This window comes from Anopheles funestus, chromosome 3RL, assembly GCF_943734845.2.
Source record: "Anopheles funestus chromosome 3RL, idAnoFuneDA-416_04, whole genome shotgun sequence".
In the NCBI taxonomy this organism is placed as follows: Eukaryota; Metazoa; Arthropoda; class Insecta; order Diptera; family Culicidae; genus Anopheles; species Anopheles funestus.
In genome coordinates this window covers 76,725,123-76,742,293 of record NC_064599.1, presented here as the reverse complement: position 1 = coordinate 76,742,293, position 17,171 = coordinate 76,725,123, and the positions used below count along the sequence as shown (strand labels likewise).

At 38.5% G+C, this 17,171-nt stretch overlaps 2 protein-coding genes across 3 annotated transcripts; both read left to right on the top strand.

Annotated features, from left to right (window-relative positions):
* Nucleotides 1–3,976: 3,976 nt before the first annotated feature.
* On the top strand, nt 3,977–10,306 carry LOC125767089 (uncharacterized). 2 transcript variants are annotated; one of them, XM_049433348.1, is made up of 6 exons: nt 3,977–4,097; nt 4,766–4,843; nt 6,339–6,567; nt 6,661–6,776; nt 6,847–6,961; nt 8,451–10,306. In XM_049433348.1, the coding sequence occupies exons 2-6, from the start codon at nt 4,817–4,819 to the stop codon at nt 8,462–8,464; spliced, it is 501 nt and encodes a 166-aa protein (XP_049289305.1). In that variant the 5' UTR covers nt 3,977–4,097; nt 4,766–4,816; the 3' UTR covers nt 8,465–10,306. The 2 variants fall into 2 exon arrangements, with proteins under 2 accessions (XP_049289305.1, XP_049289304.1); XM_049433347.1 differs by lacking the exon at nt 8,451–10,306 and having other exon boundaries at nt 3,982–4,097; nt 6,847–7,513.
* A 51-nt stretch (nt 10,307–10,357) lies between these two features.
* LOC125767024 (fatty acyl-CoA reductase wat-like) lies at nt 10,358–17,034 on the top strand. The gene is made up of 7 exons (XM_049433246.1): nt 10,358–11,460; nt 11,584–11,946; nt 12,298–12,454; nt 12,514–12,871; nt 15,491–15,610; nt 15,732–16,001; nt 16,142–17,034. Exons 1-7 carry the CDS (start codon nt 11,218–11,220, stop codon nt 16,251–16,253), a joined length of 1,623 nt encoding a protein of 540 aa, XP_049289203.1. The 5' UTR covers nt 10,358–11,217; the 3' UTR covers nt 16,254–17,034.
* Nucleotides 17,035–17,171: the final 137 nt, after the last annotated feature.

The window sequence follows — 17,171 nt, the reverse complement described above, 5'->3', positions numbered from 1 at the left end:
AGCAACAATTGTACGACGTTTATTTTCCCACCGAAAAGTTCACTGTTTTGTCTTTACAGCACGCCATAAAGACATACTTTACGCCCACTAATCGTGCGCACGCTTCCCAAAATGAATGTCGCATGTGTTGGATGGTTAAACTTTACAACACGCCTTACATTGACGAAATTAGTAAAAGAAAACACGCTTGTTATCGTGCTAATGTAATGTACGGCTCCGCACGACGCTTCGTTTTCTTTTCGCACACAAAGCATGGGAGTGTGTTTTCCCATCCTGCGTGTAAGGTGCATTCTGTGGGTGTTAGATTCTTTGTGTCACAAAAATCACTCCTCCACCCATAGGGTCTGAACCGTTGGATGAACTCATCGTTCCAAGGGTGTGAATCGTGCAGTGCATTGGTGGAGACATTTGGGCGATGTGGCTTTGTTGTGGAAAATGGTGGAAGAAAAAAAACAACAACCGATAAACATCGACGTTATGGTAAGTGATGAGCGTTTAATTGTTCCACAACAATCAACGGGTTTGTTGTGGTATCATGTTTTGCAGTGAGATTATTTGCAGGTGTTTTATGGTCCTTTGGGGGAGAGGGGTAGTTCAGATTGCAGTTGCATAAGTTGATATTATTTGCTAGGATAGAGGATAGAGAACAAGTACTGCAGAGCTATTCTAAAGCAGTTTTGCATCGTGCCGTATAATGTGAGTATGCATACTAGCAAGCAAAAAGGACAATTAAATAGGCATTATTTATCAAACGTGTCTGCTTCTCATCAGGGCTGGAAATTGATGAAATATTAAAATGATTGATTGCAGCTTTTCTGTTTACGAAAATATCTACCTGAACCGTCATGAAAGACAAAATTTAAAGGAAAAAAATATTTCACAAATTTTTAATCTTTAAAATCTTTAGAATATACTTTAGAATGAAGGATGAAAAATTTAAAAAAAATCTTAAATTTAAATAGAAATTTTTTAAAAACAATTCCCAAAACGCACAATTCCTAAAACGGTTCTTGTATTATATATAGCAATAAAATCAGATCGTCCTTAATGAAATAAAAAAAATTATCTTGATGTTCGAATCGACTGACTACACAAACATTTTCCTGTCTTTTGACAGAAAGATTTACGATAACTCTGGAAGGTTACGAACCCGTCTAGATCCTCAGTTGAGAAATTAGTCAACAACAGCTATGGTGGTTTCTGTGGAAAATAAATTATTTACAGGGACGAATGTAGCTACCCGGTTCAAAGTTTCTTTACAACAACCAACATTAAATCCTTTACATTATGTTTTGCAAGTTGTGATACATAGCGTTTACGCAAGATATACCTTTTGCATGGGACATTCCCAGCGTCCTTGAAAGGGTGTCTATAGTTTCTTCAGTGATTCTCCATACCAACGGTGATTAAGAATAAGGTTACGGGGTGAGGTTTACCCTTCAGTTTTACAATAATCACCAAACAACCGACAGAAGAGCGATAAAGCATAGCAAACATCGAAAGCGAGGAGGCTAGGCAAATGTGATTCACCGTTCTGGCTTCCCGTTGTGGTTGCGTCCCGTCGCCGAATTTTCCGATAGGGGGCAACTCATGCCTACGAAACCGCGAGAGCACATTGGGTCCGCCGGTTGTTTGCGGTTATTTACCCAAGCTAAATATATACCCCGAAAATTATCCTTCACCACCCCACTAATTACACAATCGGTCGGAAATGTGTGACAAGCGGACCATTTGCGTTACCCGATGGTAATTTCAGATTCAAACAGGTTGCTCGTACAAAGCGCCCATTTAAGGTTGCGAGAAGGAATTGTTTTTTTTTCGTTTTGTTTTGCAGTAGTAAGATGCTTCCTTCGTTGCTGGAAAGCGTACATAGGGCGGGCTAATGTTGTTGACTGAGAAAATGAAGTTCTGGGAGATAAATGATGAGCATCGCAATAAACGATGGTCAATGGTTTTGTGCTTTTTTATAGTTTCTGGTCACGTACTGTGCAGCAACAACAAAAAAAAAGACAAAGAGGTTTACATACATAAACATTAGGGCCATTAGCAAATTGACTGAAAAAAAGGAACTAGACAAATGATATTGCATAGTTTGTGACAAATGAGAAACAGGAAAATACCCAAATGGCAATAATTTGCAAAACGTCACAATATTATTTTCTTTTGAATTGAAAAATACAAGAATAACTTTAATCTCTTGCCTATTAAACTATTTTTGTAACATTGATAAAAATTTGCAATATTGAGTTACTTTTTCTCCAAACAAAAACAATGAATTTTTCTATATGTCTTTTATGTAAGTCTTTAAGTCTTTTATGTAATTAAATACTAAATTACAATCAAGATTTGTTTACTACATTTTCAAAACCAATGGTTTATAAATTTGATTTGGATTAGATAAATTACTTGAACATTAAGTGCAATATCAGTATCGATTCTCAAGGTGTTGTTGAGTAATGTTTTGTTTTAAACATTAATCTTTGATATTGTGTGATTATATTATTCTGCTTGAGAAAATCTGTCTGATTGGACAATAAATAATTGTTTCAATGTTCGATGCATGTACATGTTTGCTACATACAATTTTCATTTAAAATTTTCAACAATTATTTTTTTATAATCTTTTTATTCATTAATTTTTTTATTTAGTTAATAATATCTTAATTATTTTATTAATCTTATTATTTATTTTTTTATTTCTTTATTTAATTATGTATTTATCTATATTATTCTATTTATTTCTCTTCCTTAGCCTTTTTCTGTGCGCGTGCTCGTTCCCCATTTTGATGTATCCTCTCTCTACTATTAGTCCCTTTAACCCCTTTCCTTTGTTCCAGCTTTGACTTACGATAGTACTGCTGCATATATTTTCTAAATATTGTTAGTATTAGTTTTGGTTATATTACAAACATTTTAAGCCTTTACGGTGGATATTTGATGTAATAAAATGAATTATTATGAATTATTTTTTTAATTTTTTTTATAAACCAAAAGATGTTCTAAACTGGAGTATTTTTAAAGGTTTTTAAATATGTTTGCAGAAAATTCTTTTATCGATAATTTTCTTAAAGTTTCATTTACCTGATGACCTACTTACACATAAAGCAGTGAATACAGTTCTTCTTTCCTCAAGTTCAATTTTCTTTGTAATTAAAAGAAGAACTTCAAGAATATTTTCTGTACACAGTTCTAGTTTTGACAAGCGGGTAAATTTAAAAGCCGTTATGTCAACAAAGAATATATCGATTTCCGACATACCAAGAAGAGTGCCATTGTAAACTGTCCGTTGAAATGAACGACCATGGTCTTTCCACTCCAGCGACCTTAACACTGTAACGTTGGAAGCTGTGTTTGTTACGGTTGACAAATAAAGGACTGTCCGCTTGGCGACATTTCGTGTTTGTGCTGGTGCTACGTAAAGTGGCCCACGGAAGTGCAGAAAGTTCGCAAAGCATTTCGGAACATTTCCATCATGGAAAAAACAAGTCTGAACCTTCTTCCACTGGGATGGATACACACCCGATGTACGTGCGTTCAAGTTCAACCGAAGAACCACTCCCTAACCTTACAACCAATCCCCAAATTGTGTACGATGATGGGCTTCTTATCGCATCGGTCACCCGGTACGCAAATGTTTGTACGCGGGCTGATTCCATAGCGATCGTACAATTCTCACCATTTCGTGGCACTGACACCACCGCCACCTTCATCTATTTGCACCGGAACTGTGCGACCCTTGCCTACCCTACTTCGGGGTGGAAAACACCCCGGACTTGATCGCGTACACACCCGCGTCCAATGGTCGAACGCGATCTTCAACCTGCTTATTACTTCGCTTCCACAAGCTTATGGCTATGGGGCCCTCCATTCGCGACGAAACATTCGGCACCATTGTGTGCCTACCCTTTGGCTGCAAACTTCTTTCGGGGTGCGTTGCTCGACGATCATACGCTGTGGTGACGCACCGAAAAAAAAAATACACATAAAACTTCGGTGACTATAAAATCATGCCGGTGTTGGGAAAAACCATTACTTCCAACCGAACGTTTCAACGCGCAACAACTGCAGCTTGGAGGCAGATTTAAGTGGTTTAATCAGTAAGTTTCTTTCAAACCGGCAGATTGTGATGAAATGTTGTGCAAAGTCGATGAAAAGCAGCAAAAATTTTCCGTTCTGATAGTGATAGTGCTGGTGTGTGTGTTTGTGCGTACTTGTGATTGAGAGAAGGAAAATTTTGCTATCTAGAGGGCGGAAAACATTCGACGGGTGGTTGCATGCAAATATCGTAGCAAAATGTTTCGGGGAGTGGTGGTTAACAGTACGGAAAACTGTGTTTTCCACCGACGGCAAGCAAAAAACATTCTAGCGTAAAAGCTCATTCATAAAAGCGAAAGATGCTCCAAATAAGTGGAAAATAGTGAAAGGAAGCATTTATCGTGCGGTTTGTCTTTAGCGTTTTTTTACAAAAGACTTTTACATGAAGTAGGATAGCATCGATTGCATTGTTCAGTTTTTTCGTTGTGTTTTTTTGGGAGGTTTACTTCCACGTTTTTCATCTGCCTCTCACCAAATATTCAAAATTCACTATCAAGTTCAAGTGCCACGGAGATGCTAGTTTGCTAGCAACTAGTTCACGGTTCGCCCCCAAAAGAAGTTGTGTAGTGCTAGCAAACCATTTTTGTTGCGGTCGACATTTTCCGGCAATTAATCATACGGCTTTTCGGGAAAGTGGAGTGGAAAGTAAAATCGTTCGGTATATTTACAGGGTAACGTGTTGCTGCTGTTTTGCAAGGGAAATATCTATTTTGGCTGCAAAATGTTTACCACAAGTGTGCTTTTTAAGGTGAGTGTTGTTATGTGTTTGTGCTGTGGGTGATGGTGAAGTCCCAAACTATTGTACAGTCTCCTAATAATATTTTTGGTAAATGGTTACACGTATGAAAGTGTTCACTTTTTTCAATTTATGTTGGCTAATACTTCAAATGATTTTTTCAAACCTTCCATGCGGGTGAACATAAATTGTGAAAAGTTAAAAATATGTAGCAATGTGTTGACCCGTTAAATAATCATAAAAGTTAAAAAGGTTTTCAACCTACTTTTTGAATATTTTGGTTTATTTTTTGAACGAACAAGTGCGAACATGAATTGGAAACTGGAAGGAATTTTGAACATGTTTACCTTCCAGCTAAATTACACGAGTCGGTTTTGTATTTTCAAATTTGACATTTGTAGACGAAATATTGATTAGACAATATTAAATAAATCAAAAACAAGATGTCGTTACATACTAAAGAGAAAAAAAATTGAAAAAAAATCTGTGAAAAGTTCTAGAACATTGGGTATAGCATTTACTAACGATTCACAGGTGTCTAAGAAATTCTTGGTACCGATTTGCAGAACGAGGTTTTGAGAAAAAATACATTGAAACATTGTACTAAACTTTTCACTAAATGATCTTGATCCTTGAGATGCAAAAAAAATAACTTACTGTATTTCCCCCTTCAAATAATTTACACTTGCTCGATATTTTTTTTCGAAGTAAATCAGTCTTACATCAGCCGAAATACCTTAGTATATGTGAAATTTTCAAAATTTCTTTTCAACAGTTTAGTTACTGTTAACTAAATTCATATACATTATGGATCAAGTTGTTCAAAGTTTAAACTCGGAAAAAATCAATTGATGTCGATGTACATAGGAAACATATCGTTAAGTCATTTATTGAACTTTAAATAAACATTTGTAAAACTTGCAAAAAAGCAAAAACATGTCACATATCTTACGAATACATGTGGAAATTGGATATTTTTCATTCTCGTGATGGAATATTATAGGAATTTATCCGTACATGCAAATGTTGCTAAAAACAATAACACTCCATTAAATAAATACTGTTTACGTAAAGCATTCCACCATTAAACTATGCTGTATGTGTTACTTGTTACTTGACAAAAAAACAACTGTACGTTAATAAAACAAATCAATTAAAAACGTAACAAAAACGATCGTAAAAAATCCATGCTCATGCTGACGCTGTAAAATGACTCACAAACAGATATTAATGAACCATGACACTAATGTAATCATACCGGTACTTGATGTTTCGCTACCCACAATGTAATGGCACTATATGCATTACATGCTCGGAATTCAATAATCCGTTTTAAAAGCATCAATCGCCAAATGCACACAATAAGTGCAAAACGATGTAAATAAAAGCTACCAATAATAAGCCACATTCCTAGTTACCGAGTGATGCAGTGACCCGACGGGGAACGGTACAGGAACATAAATCGAGCGAACTCTCTCACCCTTGATTGGTGTCCCATTCATTGCAGATGCTGCTGCTGACCTCGATTCTGTCACAAGTGGTTCACTGTCAGCGGTTGGGGCGTATACGGCGCGAAACTTCCAAACCATTGTCCGCGGATGTACGGGTGCCGGCCAGCATTGAGACGAATGAAGATGCCAAGACGGTCGGTGGCAATGTGGCGGACGAGTTGTTACGTCCGGCAGCATCGACAAGGACCCAGCGCAGCTACTATGGTGGTGGTTCGAGCGAACGTTGTAAGTAGTTTACGGTTGATGTTGTTCATCGTGTGCATGAAGCAAATACCCTTATTACTGTGCTGTTTAATTTCATGCACCTCATTGCGCCAGTGTTCGATCTCGGGCTGTTTAGCAGACCCGGATACTATTCGGGTAATCGGGGATATTACCCATCCGGAGGCTACTACCCGCAGGGTGGCTACTACCCACAAGGAGGCTACTATCCGGTAAGCAATAGAATCGACGATCCAGCGGTACGATGATGGGCGAAACTTACTCCATTTCGTCTGTCCACAGTCGGGCGGTTATGGCGGTGCCGGTTACTACCCAGGAACGAACACGCTCGGTGTCGGATCGCCATCGTACGGTGGTGGCGTCTATGGCGGATACGGTGGTTATGGTGGCTTCGGAGGTAATGGTGGACTGCAATCGTACTATGGCTACAACAACGACAACTACTACGGTAACCGCAACCTGGGCTACGGCTACTACACCGGCACCTCACCGGCTAGCTACGTAGGGTCAACCCTCGTCAGCGGTTTCCGTGGCTACAACTGACTGCTGACTTCGACCCTTAAGCATTTGCTCGTTTGACTTGCTGCTTGTACTTCGTTTTGTGTGATTGTCCAAATTGTGTTCGTGTGCGTGTAAGTGTGTGATGTCTTTGTTGGTAGAGGTAAAATAGGCACAATCGGGTACATGGCTTGAAACCAAAAAAAGAAAAGAAAAACGAATCAAAAAGAAGTAATCTCCAAACAATCCTATTGCGTCGGGTGTACCTCCTAGTGTGTGTAGATAAAGAAAAAAGATCATTTCTGAAACGGAAAAGCTATTTATATTTTTAACACCTTTATACCCTTGCCATACGCAAGAACGGTACCTCTCCTCCAAAAGGGTTGTGTCCCAGTATTTTTGGGGAGCTGTATTTGCTCGAGTAAATAAAGATGTCGTTCGAAGAACTAAATTGCCTGTCAGGTAAAATGAAAAATCAAATTTTTTAGTCCCTAGTCGGAAGAACAAATTGATCCACCCCGGTGCTAACTGTGCCTCGTTGTTTCGCCTCGTTCTACTTTCATCTCTGCATCCATTAGTGCATCCATCGCGTCGCGTAAAGACACTTCCGATTGAGTTGTAAACCCTCCTGTGTATTCATCTTTGTGTTTGAAGCGTTTCGTTATGTAAGCTGGTAGCCGATGGACTCTTAGTCTCTTACCGAGTCCAGCTAAGTGTCACCGAACGCACAAACCTTTTACAAGTTCTCTAACTCTCCAAATGGTCTTTCGCTCGGTTTGGAAGCAAAACTGCATTGACAACGGGTGCTGGGAAATTTCACAGCCATTGTTTCCATTTGCTGCAGCGAGCGGAACAGTGAATAGCAGCAAAACGTTGCCGTTCCGTTGCAGAATGCAGTTCCTCCGCTGGATGCTTTCGATCGGAACAGATTTTGCGCTTTGAGACGAAATTCTTCAAGCGTTACTTCCTTCTGTTTTTGGTGCGTTTTTCACGCTCATTCGTATGCCCTGTGCCATGCGAAGTGCCATCTTTGCTGATGGTATGTACCGGAATGGACAGACTACTGAATCGACACATTTTCCTTGTTCCGCCCTTCGCATGCAATCAAATTAAAAAGGCAAATTTAATCGTCCGGTTGGTTTCTTACTCTAACGTTTTAAAACTATAATACTAAAATATGTGTGCTTTTGCTTCGTTTTGTGTGTTTGGTGAACGTTTCCACCGGTACAGGGTGTTTTATTTGCAGTGGGAAATTGTTTGTGTCGCATTGTATTCGTCAGTTTTTTTTTCGTTCCGTGTAGAACTGTGTGTATCGAAAACGTGATGGAACAGATGAACAGATTTTCAGCATAATATTTTTGTGTGTGTTTCATTTTACCTTTCCACAGGGCCGGGTTTTTAATAGTGTTGAACAAGGAACGCAGTGAAAATGACAATTTTATTTTTTTCTGTGCAGACGATTTGGATAAATTTAAAAAAAAATTAATAAATATAGTGCCCACTACTACACTTCTACGAAACCAAAGCATACTTTTTAATTATTTAAAAAGAAAGAAGGATGACAATCTAAACATGTAATAGAAAAATTAGGCATTGTTTTTGGATATAATTAAAAATTGTGGTTCAGCAGTGGTTAACAGTCATTTGAACAGACTGCAAAGGTAGATTAAGTCTAATAATATCGATTCATAATGTGTTAGTTATGGTTTAGGTCCAGTATTAAGCAATATTTATGTAAATTAGAGTGGACTGTCGAAGCTTTATAAATGGGTGTAAGGTTAGTATTTGAAACATTTAGCGTTAGGTGTAGCTTGAGTCAGCGCAACGTAGTCTTACAAAAGCATACATCGAGGACGTTCACATTAGCGTAGCAGAAAATAACTCAGAAAAAGGGCGTCGTCGTTAATTGTATGGATGACGAGTATTAGACATTGAATGTCAGTGGATAGCTGGCAGGGTAGCTTCATCGTTGAATAGATTAAACATGTAATTTCTTTCTGGACTTGAGGTGATCGGGAAGAAGAGTACGAAAAGTCCAATGAAAGATTTACCAAGAAGAAATTCATGAAAGCAACCGGAATAGATGATAATAAAGCGGGAGTATTGGTATGACTGAAAAGGAGAGCGGCAATGAGGGTTGATTTAGCCTGGACACGGCGAACTTCCAGCGAACTAAGTAGTTGACACCTGGACTCATATTCAGGCAGGGGGGAGGAAATAATTTGCGTATTGCAAACCTGGTGAACGATCGCTGCACTCGCTTAATACGCTCGATATGAGTTTTTGGCTAATGGTGACCATGCTACCGAACAATATTCCAGAAACGATCTGACCAGCGAGTAGTACAAAGCCTTCAAGCCTAGGCGATCCGAAAAGTCCCGAGCAATACGTTTAATCCAGGGTCATCCAAACTCTTCCAACCACGGAATCGGTGGCGGGTCATCGGAATTGGAGATTAAAGGAGAGATCTTTGTACAGCCAGATTCCCAAGTCTTTGATATCCGTGAGATGGAGTGACAATCTGAACGCCAAGATCATAGGATCTTGTGTGTTGGGAGTTTGACATCAGCTAAATGAAATAACACTATACTTGTCGGAATAAAGGGTACGGGAATTACGAGCACACCAAATGGAGAAACGGTCGAGGATGCCTTGCAGAGATTTGCAATCGTCACAAGTGTACACAAGATGAAAGATTTTTAAATCATCTGCATAGCACTAGAAACAATCATTGAGAAACATGGTACATGGTGATATTATTTATGGAAATAACAAACAACCAAGGACTAAGGCCACTCCCTAGTGAAACTCTCGCAGAGGAAGGAAAAGGGTAGGAGAGTTCGTTGTTATACTTAACACAATACGAACGATCACTGCAGAAGAGTGATACGAACTTAGGAACTTCAGATACGAACTTCAGAAGAGTGAAGCAAGTACTAAAACACGTTTAATATCGTACATTGAAGTGAGATGCCGCGGTAAATTGAGACCAAGGGAGGATCTTTCTTTCAGATACAAGCCAGACACGCTTCCACAAATCAGGAAAGATAGACGAATATAAAGACATGCGCCATAACTTTACAAGTATTGGAACAAACAAAACATAGTACTTTTTCAGAATATCCACAGGTATATCAACCAAACCGGAAGAGAAGGAATGTTTTATTAAAAGGTATACACACTAAAACAAGATTTAAAAGGTATTGCAGTGCGTTTACTTTACTGTAAAAAGGGGGCTCGGTGGGGGTAAATTTTTCCACTGGATTGTTGGGATCGGCTCGTCTTTTCGCCTAGAGTGCTTTTCTGAGATAGTAAATACCTGGAGAGCCGATTGTTATGAGATTATTTGATTTTGCCACAAGGCTTAAAAACCGAATATTTTTGTTTTATAACCATTGCAAGAATGTTTTAATTATGTTATTGTTGCTACATCGAACAATGCCAGCCATTCTCAAGGGTTATGCATAGCCCACATGCACAGCTTAATCTGCTTTTGGAGAATCCAATGTAAAATGTAATGTGTGGCAAACATTGCACAGAACATCAGCAAACATGATCTATTATTATAATTCGATTATCCTGCAACGAGCCATTAAGCTTGATAGGTCTAGCATTCAGCAGACATGGCAGACGTTTTGTATCGCAAACAGCTACACCCCGTGGCCTACGTCAGAATGATATAGACAAAGGAAATCCATTTCCCAGATTTTCAGTTTTAATTAACCTTACGTTGTTCACAGAATGATGATTTGATCCCCTAACGAATAAACTTTAGAGCCGGTAGACGAAATTTTTGGCATGCCGGTAGTTTTTCCACTGACTTGCTTCACACACACACACACCATCGCTAGGGTGAATAAAACTAGACAAAAAACTAGAAAATAGTTGAACAACTCACCGTCTGTCAAGCACCTCATGAGAAGCAGCTGCTAAAAGTTCCCATCCGTCGTTATCAATATTGTATGCCCTTCTTCAATGTAGCGTCCTACCGTAAGGGTTAGTAGGATTCACGCACGTTCATTTCCTTCCTTGAAGGCAAACGTGTCTGTAACAGGCTGCATAATCCGGTAACCTGATTACAGTTCCTGGCACCAACTTCCCGTCAGTCGATGGCTGGTACTCGGGACGGTACGGCGTCACACGTTTCGCACCGAAATGTCCGCCTGTAGTACGGAGACAAAGCGCACCGGTGTCGATGCGGAACAACCCTCAAGAGAGCGTGTGTTGGATTTCTACCGTAACGCTACTATTCTGGTAACGGGCGGTACCGGCTTTCTCGGCAAGGTACTGTTGGAAAAAATTCTCCGTTGTTTGAACGTTCGGAAGGTGTTTCTGGCCATTCGCAGCAAGGATGGACGAAAACCGACCGAACGGTTACAGGACTTGCTTAAGGATGCGGTGAGTAGTACGGCAAAGGAAAGGCGAAGCGTATTGCATTAGCTGAGATGGAATCGAATTAATCTGATCCGCTTTTGTTGGAGGTTAATTTGTGTGTTGGACTGCTGTTCTCTTTGTGGCCAGATTTTCGATCGACTTCGGTTGACTACCTCCATCGACCAGCTGCTCGAACGCATCGATGCGGTAGAAATTTCGCTGGAAGCAGACGATTCCGGCTTGGGTATCGACGGTTCGAAGGAAGCTCTACTGCTACAGGAAACTGATGTTGTGTTTAATGTGCTTGCGTCAGTGAAATTCAACGAAAGCATCAAGAACGCTATCGACACAAATGTGGGAGGGACGAGACGGATTCTGCAACTTGCTCGGCGTATGCATCGACTGAAAGCTCTAGTGCACGTGTCCACGCTTTATTCGAACTGCGATCGAACACATATAGAAGAAAGAGTTTATGCGGACCCGTGGCCTAATCCCGACAGTGTGCTACAGGTTAGTGTGTAATGGGTCTTTATTTAAGGTATTTTAGTTATTTTGTTTTGTTTGTTTTGATTTCGAAGTTTGATTAAGATTCCAACCTTACGATGTATATGTTGGAATAGAGTAAAAATTTATTGATTCGAAATTTTTAATTTCTTACGCCGTAAAGTATGCACAAAAAACAGGTTCTTTGATTTAAATCATGTAATAGAATATTGGAGCGTTCTGATATTTTAGACTTCAAAGTCTTTAAAGTTTCATATGATTCTCTTTTAGCAGCTAAATATATTTGAGTATCTTTAAATCTTTAATCTTTCTCCTGAAAATAATTGTCCTTAATAATTGTCCCCGTTCTGCATTAAGCTATCTAAGCTCCTGTCAGCCGATGAGATGAGTAAGTTGCAGCATTGCCTGGTCGGTGATCTCCCCAATACATACACGTTCAGCAAAAAGTGTGCCGAATCATTAATCCAGCAACAATTTTCCGACCTTCCGATAGGCATCTTCCGACCACCAATAGGTAAGGATTAGAAGAAAACCTTGTCCCATTTTGGTTTTGATCGCGTGCTCTTATTCTAGTGCTTTCGACATACCGGGAACCAATCGCTGGCTGGACGGATAATCTCAACGGTCCAGCCGGTCTTTGCCTTTGGACGGTAAAGGGCTACGTGCGTGTGATTTTTGGCAATGGGCGTAAAAAGGCCAACCTAGTACCGGTGGATTACTGCGTGAACGCAATGCTAGTGGCGGGCTTTGATGTAGCAGACCGATCGATAGGTCGGCAGCAGAAACCGGAACTGCTTGTAACTGGTGCATGGGAATCGAAGCAACTGGTCCCGGTATACAACTACATGTACGCACAATCGACCCTCACCTGGGGACGCTACATGAGCTCAGTATCGATGGGATTCGACGGGTGGATCAAGCGACTTTGCTGGTGAGTGATGATAATCAATAGGGAAATGTGAATGTTACAGGTCAGCGTACAACACGTCGGACTGAAGGCAGTTGATTGTCTCAGGTTTTCCTCTTTTATTGAATGTTGATTTAACATCGGCAATAATTTATTGATTTAAAATGTCCTTGTATTAATGGTACCAAAGCGGAACACATTATAAAGGTAAACTTGTGTTGAACCATTTGAAACCATTCCTTCATGCGATGGAAAGTCAAGTTGATGAGACGCAATGTTGTCTACAGCTTATTTAAGGTAATTATCTTGGGAATAATACTTTTCAATTTCTATAATTGAAAGAATCTAATTATTTTAAATCTCCGGCATTCTAGCATGAAAACGAAACATACATTTTTAAAGATAGTTTGATGTATACATACAATTGGGCAGTAGTAGTACTAAGTATGTTAATTTTATAATACAAGGTTTTAGTATGCGTCTTTCTATTGCATCTTTCCTTGATAAATTTAACTTCTGAACTTGCGTTGCGAACCTTTTCAACAAGGTTTATTTATCAAGTTTTGAGGTTGTTTGATCATTAGATTCAGTGTCCTGAGCAACAGTAATGTGCTTATGTTTGCTTTCCATGAGCTTATTCTGTTTACTGTCGTATGTCGTATTTGATTAGCTTATTGATATGCATGTGTTTTGAATATTGATTAGATGTTGTTTTTTTTTAAATTGGTGTTTTATATTTCTCGTGAAGCAAGGATGTACGGCACCAAGGAGGAACATCATTTGTTTTGCATTCGTTGCAATGTTATTTTATGATATTTTTGCTCCATCAGACCATACCGTTGAGGCGTATGTATTGACCGTATGGGCTCTCTCTAATGGAGTAAGTTTTTGTTTGAAGTAAGTTGTTTTGAAAGTTCAATTTTGATATTCTGTGCCGAAGAGTTTATAAAATTTTATTTATTTTTTTATATTTTGCAATGTAACTTCGGTGTTGATTTTAAAGCCTAATTTTTTGCCAAAATTTGAAGGGAATTTTTCAATGAATATCGTTTTTGTTGTAATTGACATTTTTATTTGATAATTGAGTTATATTATTTGGTAATTTTGAATTTGGTGACGAATATTTCCTCAGATTTTGAAACATTGACTTTCACCTTTCACTTTGCTTGACCATCATTTAGTGTTGTGCAAGTGAAGTACATGACTGGTGAAAGAAGTTGTATTTTGCATTTATTTTATTTTTTATGTACTTTCTTTATTGTAATTCCAGAAAAATACTAACGTATCCCTCTAGCTACCATTTAGTAGATGTGAGAAAATATACCATAGTTTAAACTTATTTTAATCGTGGTTTTCCATTTTTAACCAGACAAATGTTTCCCTGTTCTTTTGTGAGTTAAATTAAAATCCGATATACTTGACATAATTTTAACTTCATTGTGGCATATAACTTCTTTTTTACGGATCACCTTCCGATACTTTATGAGTTGAATCGTATGATCGTTTTGCGGTAGAAACATTAAACTTTCAAATTGAAAAAGTTTGTTAAGTTCGATTTTATTTATAGACCGTTTAGCATAGAAGTGCTTAAAAAAATTTCAACAGTGCGCTTAGTGCCTAGGCAGAGGAAAATTTGATAGACACAGAAAATAGTGCAACACTTAAAAAATAGAACCAGAACAACAGCGCTGTTGCTTTAAATTTTAAGCTTTTTGGCAGTTGCGTTTTTTGTTTGATTTAGTTTGGTCCATATTTATGGAAGATGTTGTGGGAAAAACGTGAGAAAATCCTTCAAAACGCAATCTGTTTGCCACACTGTTTGCTCCAGAATTGTAGAACAAGGATAAGTTGATTTTTTTTTTGTGTAAAAAACTTAACAATACCTGTTGTGTTTTTTTCAACACCAATCAATATTTAATTTACTTTTTTCTACTCATTTAGAAGTACTTTGTTTAGAGTACTTCATTTAAAAATTTAGTATTTCGAAGGCCGTTAAAAGGGAGCATTGCATTGTAAATTGTATCCTCATGATTTCAAGAACCACGGAATTCATGTTATATAGCTAAAATGGATATAACAGATAAGTGATAATGGAAGTTGTGCTGTAAAATGTAGAATGCTTTATACAGCATCTAATTAATTTTGAACAAAATCGAATCACAAGAATTCCAGACCTGCTTTTACACATTCCATTTCAAGTTGAAGAAAAAAAATGAAGTAAAAATCGTAGTTGAAAAATGGAAATCATCATATCAACTAAATTGATATGCGCATACGAAATAGTTTAGATTAAAGGAATTTTTTTAATAGATTTGTGTTTTTTTCGCAAAGAAACGCCACTGGTCTGTGTCTGTGATTGTGGTGGATTGCTGACCACTAAATCGTGATATCGAAATTCCGCGGGAATGCCGAACGGAATGAAATATTATTCGTCTCAGGACATCGAATTCATTGACCATTGTAGCAAATTATGGAGCAGAAAAGAAAAGTTAAACAGAAACAGACATAGACGATTTTCTGCGTACACTTTGTACATTCATTCGCCCACTCGTTAGACGGACATGATGGACACGTCCTACAAGATGTGGCACTTCTTCGCTCAAGTTTTATTCTCATTCTTTATCCGGCCTTTTCCATCTCTAGGAATCATGCGTATACGATTGTATCGTACAGGGCACTGTTCCGAATTCTTTCCCTCTGCTGCCATACAGTTCCGGCCTGGCTGTTGGATGTCGTACGAAAACTTCAAGGCAAACGTCCCATGTAAGTACATAACATTAGGGGTCGTTCGTTTGTTGATGGTTGTATTTTGAAATCTGGCGACCATCGTACGGCTGCTGGTTTCTTTTGCAAACAATCATCCTTCTGCTTCTTGCCCCGCTAGCTATCGACGAATGGTATCGAAGACGAACCGATTCCTGGAAACGATGGCATACTTTGGGCTGCGAGAGTGGCACATCGCAAACGAAAACGTGGTCCGTTTGCGGACGCTACTTACGCCCACCGAGGTATCGATGCTCGAATTCGATTTGTCCACCGTCAACTGGGATGAGTACTTTCAGTCGTACATTCCCGGCATACGTCGCTACTTCCTTGCCGAGCCCCATCTCAAGGATCGACCATCGGGCGTGAAAAGCGTATCGTGGCATCGAAGGTAAGAACGATTGGGTGGGAGTATTGAGGAGGGTTTGGAATTGATACTCTGTCGCACCGTAATAAATATCTTTATTTTCTTCCAACTTTTTAACCACTCCATTGTGCCGAACCTGTCACTGCTGAACTGTCGTCGGATAGGATACACTTTTTGTGTCAACTGTTCCACAAGCTGATGTGGGTCTATATGTGCTTAAAGCTTGGCCAGCGACTGTACGTGGTGCGAAATTTATTTTCGATTTTGATATCGTAAAGATTTGACACACGTGACATTCGGATCCGAACGAAAATGAACAAAACCAGATGCGTGAAATATGTATGGAGCAATAACAAGATCATTGAGTGAGTTGAGTAAAACGAAAGGTTTGAGAGAAAAGAAAGGTTTCCATGGTAAGTAATTTTTATGTCGATAATGAAAGCAACATGTGTTTGAAATTGTTCTTATCTATTTTTAAACATAAATTACATGCAAGTAAATTATTTCTAATAAAAAGTTATGCAGTAATAACATTCAATTGAGTTTTGAATATGCAAAATAAATATATTGCACGAAAAATGTTGGAAGAACGTTTTTCTGTTATGAATTCAAAAAATAATAGCAATTTTGTTATGACAAATTGTTCAATAGCAATTGAAATTATTCAACAGAATGGCAGAAGTGACTTTTTGTCAGGGGCAGTATTGAATCGTGTGATGGGTGAAATGAAATAGACAAAATTGCTCTCGAATTGACAGGGGAACGGCAATGAACATCGGTAGTCAGTTCGATTCAATAGAGCAGGCCAATCATCATGGAATGATTTGTGGAATTTAAGTAACAGGAGGAAAGCAATCGGTATGGACAGCTACAGTCACAAAATAAAAGCAAAAGGGTTCATACAATCATACGCTTCGTTTCATTTCGCACAGATTGATTAGTGCTTGATGCAATAAGCTAAACCTATGATTTTCAAACGTTGGATTATCCTTCCAGGTAGTGTTTTCAGTACAGTGAACTAATCCATAAAACCGAAGGTAATAGAAATAACAGATGAAATGGTTGTGCTTGTGCAATGTAATTTGCTAAACTCGAATGAAATAAAAAAGTTTTTCGTATTTTATGTTCCATTTTACAGTTGAATACTTTAATACTTTTGAAATTTAAGTTTTATAAAAATCGTATCAAAACCAT